General features: G+C 44.4%; 1 protein-coding gene across 1 annotated transcript; it reads right to left on the reverse strand.

Moving 5' to 3' along the window:
* Positions 1-11721, reverse strand: LOC139295825 (neuronal tyrosine-phosphorylated phosphoinositide-3-kinase adapter 1). Its single transcript, XM_070918089.1, has 7 exons — positions 11534-11721; positions 4354-4718; positions 2974-4272; positions 2404-2883; positions 2040-2282; positions 1011-1117; positions 1-432 (listed from the first exon to the last, which is right to left on the reverse strand). The coding sequence occupies exons 1-7, from the start codon at positions 11719-11721 to the stop codon at positions 1-3; spliced, it is 3114 nt and encodes a 1037-aa protein (XP_070774190.1).
* Between the last annotated feature and the right edge of the window lie 505 nt (positions 11722-12226).

Below are 12226 nucleotides of genomic sequence, written 5' to 3' on the forward strand. Positions count from 1 at the left end.
TCAGATAGCCGTGTCCCACACGACGGCCTGCGGCCTCTGGCAGGGTGGCGTGCCAGTCTTACGAGGCTCAGGTGTCCGTCTCCAGCTAGGGAGGATAGGCATGCTGTCCTGCTTGCACAGGCTTTTGTCAGGGCGCCTGTGGGCCTTGATCTCTTTGCACAGGCAGCGTTTACGCTCGATGACTTCCAGCAGCTTGCCGTCTCTCTGGGTCTGCGATGCGGACTGGGTGGTGCCCCCACTGACAGGAGCCTGTCCCTGTGCCAGCTGGGCGAGCTGCTGGAACTGCAACTGCAGGTGGTGCTGTTGCTGAAGCTGCTGGAGCTGCTGCTTTAACTGAAGCTGCTGCTGGTGGAGCTGAAGCTGCTGCTGCTGCCGAGACACACTGGGACTGCTGGGACTGCAGGGCGCTTGAGGCTGGGCCAGACCATGCAGCTGAACACAATGGAAAAAGTCAAGTCAGTGAATTTATGCAGTGATGTAAGACATTTCTAAACAACCTGCATGATCGCTGCAGTCAGCAGAGACAGCCAACCCTAGCACGTTGAATAAAACTGCAGTTCCTCTGGACGGCCACCAGGATGCAGCGCTGCTTTATCTATTGCAGGCTGAGGGAGGGTCAACCAGCCGCATGAAGACAGTCTCTGCAGCACACTCAAACTGCGTCAGCACTTGCTATGCAGCCAGAATCTGGGCAAAATGTGCTGCTAGAAGACTGCAGCTCGTCACTCCAAAACACAGTACAGCATGTTCTCTCATCCACTGATCTCTCTCATTTCCTGAGTACATATTAGCCTACGTCATATACCTTTGCGGCTGTTATTCTTTTGAGGCAGGCCAGAACCTTATTCTGCTCAGTGGGCATATCTACAAGCTATAAATAGATCTGCAGGAGCACTGTCTCTAACAGAAGGGGAAGTAATAATGAGAACAATATTAATGTTCACTCCCAAATCTACAATGAATGAAGTTAATAGAGTCTATAGTTATAAGGCTGGGTGTTATATATTAACCTGATTCAGGGCTTCTCGTGCTGGTAGGCTGCTCTGTCTCTGGACGTCTCCTCCACCCACCTGTCTCACTCCAGCAGCAGAGGAGGAGCGGCCCAGCCGCCCCACTTCTGTAAAGAAACAAACATTACACTGTGAGCCTACTAATGAGAACACTGGAATATAACTTTTCATTTTAACACACAGAGCTGTGAATGTCTAACTACACTCGTGAATTGAGACAGAGTTTTTGTGCATTGTGTGCTCATTATATTTTAAGATACTGGACCGTTACAGAGTAACCATATACTTATGAACAATGGATATTGGAGCAATACATTTTTATGAATACAGGTATGCTTACACTGCTGTACCATCACTCTGTCAGCTGGATATCTTATTATATTGTAAACAGACTTCCATTAAATTTCTAGAAGTTAAAGCTATAGAAGTGATGTTATTGAGGGAAAGTGTTTTAAACAACCAGGCTTGTAACAATGCACATTATAAATGCCATTAAATGGGACCAGAGCTCATGAATGTCATGTGAGCAGGGATGTGGGCCTGTTTATGCAACACTTCCGTTAATGGCTCTGCTTCAAGGAAAGTATTGCGCACATTCAATATATTTATTTACAAGGTAAATAGTTTCTCTCTGTTTCTGAGGAAAGGCCTTGAGTGCAAAGAGACTGACAAAGAAATACAGAGACACAGAGCTTCAAGGCTAACAGAACAAGAGGAGAGGAGAGCAGAGGAGAGGAGGGGAGAGGAGGGGAGATGACAGGAGAGGAGGTAGTCTCTGCTACTTTAATTCTCCACTTCTGGAACAGAAAAGTAACTTGGACGGGGAATACCCATCTTTTCCTTTTTTTTCCTGAGTTGTATTTGATGTCAAACAAGGGCAAAAAACAAGTTAGCTGTCCAAGTGTAAGACACCCCACAGAGCCAGCAGGAGAATCCCCATGTAAATCTGCTGCAATAGTTCCTTTCTAAATAGGATGTGGTGGTTAGAGGCAATGACTAAAAGATTATGAACACTAAGTGTTTGCTTACCTCCATTGCGACAGGCAGGGAAAGTCTGGCAGGGAAGAGGCAGACCAACCCTGGGCAGGGCTCTGAAACCCGGGCTGCTATCCACACCGGCCAAGGACTCGCTGTGACCAAGGGCCCTGCTGGTGACACTACTGAAGTGGACTGGGATGCCTGAGTGGCCTCCTCGAGACCCCATGCAGAGGTCCTCCTTATCCATCCTTAAAAGAGCATCTGCGCTGCCATTCCACGCACGCCCTTCGTCCTCTGAGACAGGGGAAGGAACAGAATGAATATTTCAAGGAATATTTAACTTAAAATACCTTTAAAATCCAGATTTTTTCAACACAGTATCTGCACTCTGTATTCAAAATGGCCTCTGACTTACTCTCTGTCTCCCTGCTCCCATGGCTGAAGGACAATTTCCTCTGCATAGGCCAGTAAGATCCCTCATCTGCAGCTAAGCTGGCGCTGCTGTCCCAGGGCATGAAGCCAACTTTCGACTGAAGGGACGCAGACCCTCCGTTACTTTTGGATGCACCCTCACTGGTAAGACTGGAGGGCTGTTGCAGAGACGGCATATGAGAGCTTCCTCTCAGGCTCTCGTAAGCCGGCGGTCTCCGGAAGCCACCGGAGGGGTAGGTCCACAGCAGGGGGCTGTCCGAGGACGGAGGCTTGTACGCTGGCAGACCGTGAGGAGTGTGAGAGCGAAGATGGGGCCGAGAATGAGGACGCTGGGATGACGATAATGGCGTAGGAGTTGAGCTAGTGCTGCTTTGACACGTTTGGCTGCTAGAGGAGTGAATGTGATCCAACTGTAAGGAGTACGGCCCTCCATCCCTATCCCGATCCCTGTCTCTGTCTCTGTCTCTGTCCCTGTCCTTATCCCTATCTCTGTCCCTGTCCCTATCTCTGTCCTTATCTTTCTCCTTGTCTCTCTCCCTGTCCCTGTCTCTACCCCTATCCCTATCCCTATCCCTATCCCTCTCTCTATCTCGGTCCCTGTCCCTGTCCCTGTCCCTGTCCCTATCCCTATCCCTCTCTCTATCTCGGTCCCTGTCCCTGTCCCTGTCCCTATCCCTATCCCTATCCTTGTCTCTGTCCCTATCCTTATCCCTCTCTCCTTTATCGGACTTCAAGAGGAAGCTAACAGACTTGCCTTCCTTGCCTGTACTTGAGGTTTGGGTCTGTACTGTGGACGTCTGAGAACTGCTCTTATTTGGAACAGGGGAGTCTCCTCTCTCTGGCTTGCGATAGTGATGATAGTGCGAGGGGCGATGGTGAGGGTGGTGGTGATGATGGGAGAAAGGGGAAGTGGATTTGGAGGAGGGAGGCAGAGGTGTGGAGTGGCTCCTGGCTCTCAGTCCAGGAGCAGGGCCTAACTGGGCATCTCTGCTGTGTTTGTCCTGCTGGGTTGCACTTCCTCCTGATGACTCCTTGGATACAGGAACATTAGAAGAAGTCGAGGAGGAGCTGCTGGCTTGAGTTGTCACACTGGATGTTTGAGTTCCCATTTTAGCAGAAGCAGATGCCTTGTTTTGCACCCCGACCCCACTGGAGGCTGCTGCCGGCTGAGGGAAGGCCAGCAGTGGGGGGCGGTGCTGTAGAAGATTGGGGAAAGGGGCCGGGATCTTAGTGTTGGACTCGGGCTCGGATTTACTCCCTTGCAGCAGGTATGGAGTAGGAGCACGTGGAGTGTGTGGACTGGCGGAGAGGACCTGGGGGACAGGGGTGGAGGATGCGGAGGAAGGCAGAGGAGACGAATGGGAGATCGACACTGTAGCTTTGGGTTTGGAGTAGGATGGAGAGGAAGAGGAAGGGCGTGGCAGAGAGGAGGAGCTGCTGGAGGAGGAAGGGGTGACATGAAAGTGTTTAGAGTTTCTCAGTTTTTCATGCTTTGGAGGGAGATGTCTCTGGGACTCTCTGTCCTCATGCAGCGGGTATTTCATTTCCTCATAGATGGCCTCACTCTGGTCCGAGTCAGAGTCAGGCGTGGTGGCCACAGGGGTGACAGGGTGGGGGGTGGCCGTCTGGTTGTCTCTGGTGAACACTTGGCCCACCATTTCTATATAAACTGGCTCATCATCCCCATCTCCTGTCTGAATCTGAGAGTCTGCTGCCTGGAAAGGCAAGGATGTGGAAGGAGGCACACGTGGAGGAAGAGGGTCAAAGGAAAGCTGGGTGCTGGGACTTCTCTTGGGCTTTAAAGGAGGCACCTTCTTTGCTCCAATCTCTCCAGAGTCAGACTTTTTCATGGCTGTAGGAGAAAAAAAATATGCATGTCAAGAAAAAAGATAATTTTCTGTGTGGAATCTGCACCTGAACACACATTTCTTACCATTTTTCTTCTCTGAGTGTTTGGCCTGTGAGTGAGTGGACGGAGGAGGCGGCGTCTCAAGAAGTCCTCTGCTGTCAGCAGATGAGGAGCTGAGGCGAGTGCTGGGGTGACGTTTGGGTTTGGCCGGGGGGCAGCGGCCTCCGTGTTGGGATTGGGTGTCGGAGTAATCTCCGTTCTCCAGACTTGTATCCCCGGCACCAACAGCATGGCAAGACTGCGAGCGTGGCGCCATGGCAGAGGCACAAGAGTGAGGGGACAGGTCCTGGGAGGCCGGCATGGTCATGAAACCCATCCGGAAGTGGCGGCGGAAAGACGCCAAGTCTCTGACTTTGCCAACAGTGGCTGAGGGGTCGTTCTGGGTGGAGCTGTAGTTTGAGAAAGGGGTTGGGAAGGTGTGGATGGAAGGAAAACATTGAAGCATGAAGGGATGCTAGTTAAGTGCAAAACATTCATGTACTACCCTTTATATTGACCTCCCTCTCTCCTCACTCTCTCTTCGGTCTTCAAACATCGCCTGTGCAATAAAGAAATGCCTGCAGGGCTTTCACTGCAAAAGGGAAAGCCCTGGAGGCTCCTCCATCTTTCGTATTCACGCATCTTTCCATCTGAATTCCTCTACATCTGCTTCTCCCTCAAACACATTCAATTAGGAAATCAATTCCCCTGTCAAAAACAAAGTACTCTTAGCGGTGTACACTGTGCTGCTGGAATTCCCTTATTCTTTATATCTTTATATCCTCAAGCCACATCTGTAGTCTGCTCTCATGATCACCAGAAGTCTTTAATCTGTTACCATGGGAACAGTTGTCATTTTCATTTCTTTGATAGTTTGTCTTTGAAATCATCAATGATACGAGCTCCCACAACAATAAATAAAACTCACAAAGAGGAAAAAAGGACAAAATATTGCAGTCTTTTACCAAATTGAATAATTTGGCTAATTGTGATATACTTGCGAGGCATGTAAAATGTACTATATAGCTTTTATTCCATTAACACTATTGGATTGAGATGCTTATTATTATCTTTCATTATACTAGCATGTCTATGCACAATACTCTATGGTCTTGTTTGCAAATTACAGAAAGCAAAATAACATTTTGAAGGGCATTATAAATACACCCCAGACCCTCAAATTAGGTGAAATAATTAGTAAACCAGAATTAAATGTGCTATGTTGCTGACAGTCACAGTCCAGGCATCAGTGTCAGTGGTTCAAGTTGTTGACATACAACTGTGAGGTTTGATGCCCTGCTGAGTTCACCAAAAGCTTACAAAATGGCTTCTGATAACCCTCTTCTTTAGAGATATGTGATGCAATGGTGTCCCTGGCTTTTAAGACGACTTCAATCAAACAAGGTTGACTTGCTTTCTGTGTACAACAGACTTTTTTATTAAGAAGGCTATTGTTAAAGTTAGTATGATTATACAAAATCTCAGAGTAGAGAAAAAAAAATTCACATCTGAGGTGGAAATACCATCAAAAGGAGTAAAAACATATTTTACTGCAGCGATGCAGGAAGAAATCACAGCTTCATCAAGCTGATTCTTATTCCACGTTTGTGTTCACATCGCAGCCACAGGGACACAGGGAGCACATCTGGATATCCACATCTGTGTCTATACGTTTGAGGCTGCAAGAGATTGCATTTCTGACTGTAATTAAATAGCTCGAATGCACGATTATTCTGTGTTTAAATGATTCATCATAGTACACAAGGACGACATATGACTATGGGTCACGCAGCGCTATCTTTTAGATCACTTCAGATCCCTGTGAGGCAGTGAAGCACAGAAGACGACAATTGGAGCTTACAATTTGCAGACAACATTGCGAGTGGCAGAGGCAGAACTCATCATGGAGAACAGAGAGGCTCCTATTTTCTTCTTCATCAAATCACTGTGTGTGAGGCAGTGTGTGTGTGCTGTAACATATGTGTGTGGTATAGAAACAGACTGTGTTTACATCTGTACGAGTATGTTTGTACCCTTGAATGCCTGTGGAGATGCACTTGTGACTCCTCACAATCGACATAGATACAACAGGGCCAAATTTAGCCCAGAACAGAGGCTGAGCAGCTCCTTCTGGTAGCCTGAAGTGCTCTGTTTTTGTTTCTGACTCCTTCTTAGGGCGGAAAAATCTCTCAACATCTTCAAAACAGAGACCAAAGACTCAGCTGTTGAAAAGTATCTGGACTCTCACCTCTTCATTCGCTTCTCTTTCTTGCTGCTTTACATTGTGCACCGAACCTATAGTAACTAGCACTTAAAGCTGTATTTTAACAATTTGGGGGGGAAAGCTTCTTCGCTTTCTTGTCAACAGTTAGATGAGAAGATTGATACTGCGTTTTGTCTGCTTAATATGAAACTAGCATCAGCAGCAGGCTATCTTATCTTAGCATAAACACTGAAAACAGGGATACTGTTAGCCTGGCCCTGTCTTAAGGTAACAAAAACTGCCTACCAGCGCCTCTAAAGCTCCCTAATTAAAAGACTGTATCTCGTTTGTTTAATCCATACAAGAACTGAAAATTTCTGGTTTTACATGGGGTTATTGTGGGACTATTTCTTGGCTGGGAGCAGTAAGTCCCTGGAGTTGCTGCTGGTTGCCTAGCAACCTCACGATGACGACAATACTACAGATAATCACTGCGCTAAGAAATAGTCCCACAAATAACATATATTGAGATTGAACAAGTTTTTTTCCCAAAATGTTGAACCCTTCCTTTAATTCTGCATCTTCTACAGTAAGAACAGAGTTTTCGGCTCTTGTGCACTGTTCTAATGAAAATCTGTACTAGAGAATGAGTTGAACCTTGATAATTCGGGACAGTGTAGCTCTTGTTAATTACTGGTGCGTAATGTGCTGTTATAACAATGAATAGAGCTCGATCAGTAACGATTGATCAATGTAAAATATTTCAAGGAAGTTTCTTCTCCTCCTGTCTTGCTCAGTCCAAATCGTGAATTTAATTGGATGCACACATTTGAGGTTTTCTCCAAATCATATCTCACAAATGTTACAGTGCAATCAAGAACAAAAACTGTCTAAGGTATCCTCAAAATCACATGACTGGCAGCAGTTGAAGGTCACATATTCATCCCAACAAACATTAGAAAGAAGCAGGGAGAAATGTACATCATTGTCCCTGCCAATCAAGCTGTGTGAGGTCATCCGCTGCCCCTCTGCAGCCGTTTGAACACCTTTGGTAGATTCAGCTTTGGACAGTCTCTTGAATACCACCTCCTCCTCGGAGTACGAGATATTCCCAAAAGCTTTTAAGACTGTGGTGATAAAGCTTCTGCTGAAGAAATCCAGTCTAGATAATTCTGCCCCTAGCAGCTACTGTCCCATTTCTAATTTACCTTTTTGGGGCAAAGTTTATGAGTGGGTTATGTTTAAGCAGCTGAATGAGACTATCTGTAAAAACATTATCTTTGAGAACATCCAATCTGGTTTGAAGGCAAATCAGAGCAGTTAAGGCATCTCTTGTTAAAGTTTCAGATGGGTTAAGGTTGAGCAGCTGACATTGAGTGTGTAGCTGTCCTCATTCTGTTGGACCTTACTGGCATATTTGACACAATAAACGACACTTTAATTGATTGCCTTAAGTTATGGGTTGTCTCTTGCATGGGTTTAAACAGATCTGATTCTTCTGTCACCAGAAGAAAATTACATAAAAAGTGAAACTGTCGGATGGTTTAACTCAAAGCAATAAAGCACAAGCTTTGCCTATTGATTCTTCTGTAGGGGCCCCTACAATGAATCCACAATGAATAACCACACAGATATTAACTTCTGGAAGCTTCGACAACAAGACAATACTTTGCTATACTACGTCTTTGTATATGTATATGTATACAATATTATATAATCATAAAGCAAGTATTCATAACAAAACTGAATGAACTCTAATTATTCAGAACAGACTTTGAAGGTCTGAATGTGCTTTGAACCATGTTATTAAGATGTTAAGGATTAAATAACAAATACCTCCCGCTTTGATGTGTGCGTAAAAAGGACATAACAGGGATGTGAATGTTGGACTAATTCCCCGTTCATCTCAATATAATGTTGGCATTTCAATAGTGATTCAGGTCAATGGTTTGATACAATTGGATTCATTTTAGCTTTGATCAGAATTTGTAAAATGCATGATAGAACTAAATTATATTCAGCGTCATTGAAGAAATATTTTAAACATAAAGATGCATGTTTTTTTTTTCTGTTTTAAATCTTAACTATCTTTATTTTATTTTTTTATTTTTTTAACATTGTCCCTTATTCATACCCACATCCGGTGAGCTCAGCATGAATGAACAGTCACGTTCAGACAGGCATCAATAAATTCATGTATTCATACTGGGAAAATGTTATAATCCTGGTCTAGAAAAAGTCATGACCTTGGCCTCAAAGTAAGTGATACCACAGTTGAAATGTAAATAAAGAAACTGGTGAATCCATCATTTATTTACCTTTAAGTAGCTGTTAGATGAACTTAATAATTCCATTGTAAATTTAAAAATGTATACATTTATCCATAATTTGATTTATATAACAAATCCTTTAGTGATTTACATACATTTAACAATTATTTTAATTTGTCTTTTATTCATCCCCCTTTGCCAAATTGTCTAACTGAATATCAATTACTGAATTGCTTAAAGGGGCTTTGCAGGGCTTTTTTAGTCCTTCATATATCTACATACACACTGGAGGTGCCAGGCTACACCCATGCCAGCCTATTCACACTGGTCTCATAATTCTGTGCAAGAATTAATAAAACCTCAGCTGGCAGGAAGGTTTTCCTCCACCAGTCGTCACTACTGGGAATAGTCTGTCTGCCTGTATTAGCGCCATAAGAAACAGTCTCTATTTTTAAAACTCATATTGAAACTCACCTATTTACCATTCTGTATCTCCACAGCCGTCTCTGGTTTATAAATGTGATTTCTCTCCTGAGGGCCTCGAGATCTCAAACTGTCTACCAGTGCCCTTCACACTGCTTCCTTTGCCCCCCTTCCCCCTCTGCCTCCCTCACTCCCACCAGCTCTGCAGTCCTTGCCGGTCCCGCTTCGAGTCCATTTGGTTTCCATCCCTTCGTCCCTGTGCGGTTTCATCCCTGACCCTGCCCTGTTCGTAATCATTGCTGGTCATGTCCTGCTTCTCACCTCTGCTGCTCTGGCCCCGCTCGGCTCTACTTTCATCGCTCATCATGTCCTGCTGTCCCACTTGCTGCCCTACACCTCCACTGGCTTGATGCTGCCATGACGCTGATCTCTGCTGCCAACACGAGGGCCTCCAATTACCGCTGTGAGTCAGAAAGCACTGGACGGCGCTTCTAGACAAACTGAATGGCTGTCTCTGATGTGCTCCCTCTCCTCTGCCGCACAAATAGCCCCCGTACTCAGTGTGGAATTTGGTGAATTATAGGTGACTCACATTTGAACAGTACATCTCTCCTCTGTCCCCGAAACACACGCTCAGATACTCGAGATCACTCATTCAGGGGCATGCACACACAATACTGTCATGATTCAGAATGTGATGATGTTGTGTTGTTGACACCTGTTTTGAGTGCTTGAATTAGTTCTGTTATCATTTAATGTTTGTTTTGATGCTTGGGTGTCTTTCAGCATGTCTGTGCAAAAAGCAGTTTAAATACATTGTATTTCATTTGACCCTAGAATCACATAAAAATGTTTATCCAAGATTAAATTATTATCATTATCATTATTATTATTATTGACAAGACCAGCACTTAGTCTCTGTTGTGATTTATTATGATTACTTTTCACCTCTGCTGGAAGACGTCCAAAGAGAGAAACTGGGCCTGATACATCAGCAGCTAACTGTGTTGTAATGGAGGAGAAATTAGAGCCCTGAACACACACTGCACCTCGTTTAACAACTCTTCAATCCCACTGAAACAGTGCTGGCAGGCCAAATATTCAGATTCTCTCTAAAAAGTACGTAAGTAAAAGACGATCTCCATAAGTGAAAGTCCTCGTTCAAAATCCTTTGTAGGTAAAGGTTAATCCGACTTAAATAAAGGTACAGAAGTATTATCAGCAAAATGTACTTTGAATATTGATGTAGCTGGTCATGGCTGAGTAGTTTAGTCCAGTGGTTTCCAACCTGTGGGTCTGGACCCCCCCAAAGGGTCACAACATAAATGTGAGGGGCCGTGACATGATTAATGCTGTAGGACAGAGGAAACAACAAAGTTCTGCTAAACCTTTTTTAAATATTGGATAATTTGACCTCTTTTAAACATGACAAGGGACCAAACTAAACACTATTTTTATTGTAAAAGGTTGGAGACCACTGGTTTAATCCTCAACAATGGTTGTATATTATAAGCTTTTTATGTACAATCTTCATTTGAAAAGTAACTAATAACTATAGCTGTCAGATAAATGTAGTGGAGGAAAATGTACAATATTTCCCTCTGAACTGTAGTGAAGTGGAAGCAAAAACTGGCATGAATTGGAAAAGTACAAGTACAAGTACATCAAAAGTACTTTCCACCACTGCTGGCAGGCTGAGCTTCAAGGCCTACACTTCCTATTGTTACCACTTCCATAAAAACTCATTACAGACGAGGTTTTCTAATTCACTCCTTCTCTGTTGGAAAACTGTACAGAAGTTTGACTGTGTGAAACCTACACACTGTTTGTGTTTTCATCAATACAACAACCAAACTTTGAATCTTCTCGCGTCATAGGAAAACTGGATTTTCAAAATAAAATGTTAAAGAAATGAATGACCCACATTCATATGATACATTGCTGTGAATGAAAACAAATGACTGAAGCTTACAGGTCAGAACCTCTGATGTAAAGACAAAATAATCAAATGTGTATTGAGACAAACGAGGCAACAACTGTATCTTATTTTCTTTTTCATCAGTTTTGGCCCCCTTTTGCCCTCTGACATTTTGGCTGACATTATAGTAGTTTATCTCATCTACAGAACATATCAACTTCATTATGAAACTCTACTATGCAAATTGGTCCACGACTTTTCAGGCGACACCGACTGACTTCATGAACTGTGCTTGGAATTAAGATTTTGAAATTAAACTCATTCATGCCGGCTAAGAGGTTTATATCCCCGCTGAACTGAACTCTAATGTAATCCCACATATGCAGAGCTCCTGTGAGTCGATCCTCTCACCTCTTTTTACCTCCCTCTTGGTCCCTCTGCCTCCAGTCCAAACGGCTCTTACGATACAGCAGGTTCATGTCGCTGTGGGGTCGCTCCTCCTCGCAGCCTATCACAGCGCAGTGTAGCCGCTTGCTCCGCCTCTCTATGTCACGCAGGAAATGCTCGACTGCCACATCCTGGGCGGAGCCAGAGCTCATGGTATAGAAGAAGACTCGGGAGAAGGGGACGTATGTCACAGGCGGCCTCCTCCAACTCACCTGAACAAGAGGAAACAAGGGCAATGTTGGAGCTCATTAATCATTAAAAAACATGTTCAACAGCTTCCCAACCTACTTGCAGCTGACAAGATTGACAGTGATTACTTTGTGATGTGGTGGCGCACTATGAAAACCAAATAATCAAACCCAAATGACTGGCAGAACTTTAGGGGAGTCATAGCTTATCATGCTCACTGTGTCATAGCGAACAATCCTGCCCATTACTCCAACTGGCAGCCTTCAAAGCAGAGACACAGTGATGCATGATGATGGAGGCTGCAGTTTTGTTTACCCCAACCTCCAGTGTATCACATGGAAACTATTTATATTTTCATTATCCAGTTATGAATATTTGAGTAAGCATGGTAACTCAGCTGCAGAGCGTCTCTGGCTGCAGGCCCTGGGATGGCCTAGCTAAGCCGGTCTGCTAGCCAGACAGTAATGT

The sequence above is a fragment of the Enoplosus armatus genome, chromosome 13 (genome assembly GCF_043641665.1).
Source record: "Enoplosus armatus isolate fEnoArm2 chromosome 13, fEnoArm2.hap1, whole genome shotgun sequence".
NCBI lineage: Eukaryota > Metazoa > Chordata > Actinopteri > Centrarchiformes > Enoplosidae > Enoplosus > Enoplosus armatus.

Bases quoted from the DNA above. Each gene is read 5' to 3' on its own strand.
- LOC139295825 (XM_070918089.1), bottom strand. From the start codon at position 11,721: ATGAGCTCTGGCTCCGCCCAGGATGTGGCAGTCGAGCATTTCCTGCGT. The intron at 4,719-11,533 runs GTGAGAGGATCG...CTCAAACTACAG, and splicing joins CAAGAGGGAGGTAAAAAGAG to CTCCACCCAGAACGACCCCT. The intron at 2,884-2,973 runs GTAGAGACAGGG...ACAGGGACAGAG, and splicing joins GGATAGGGATAGGGATAGGG to ACAGAGACAGAGACAGGGAT.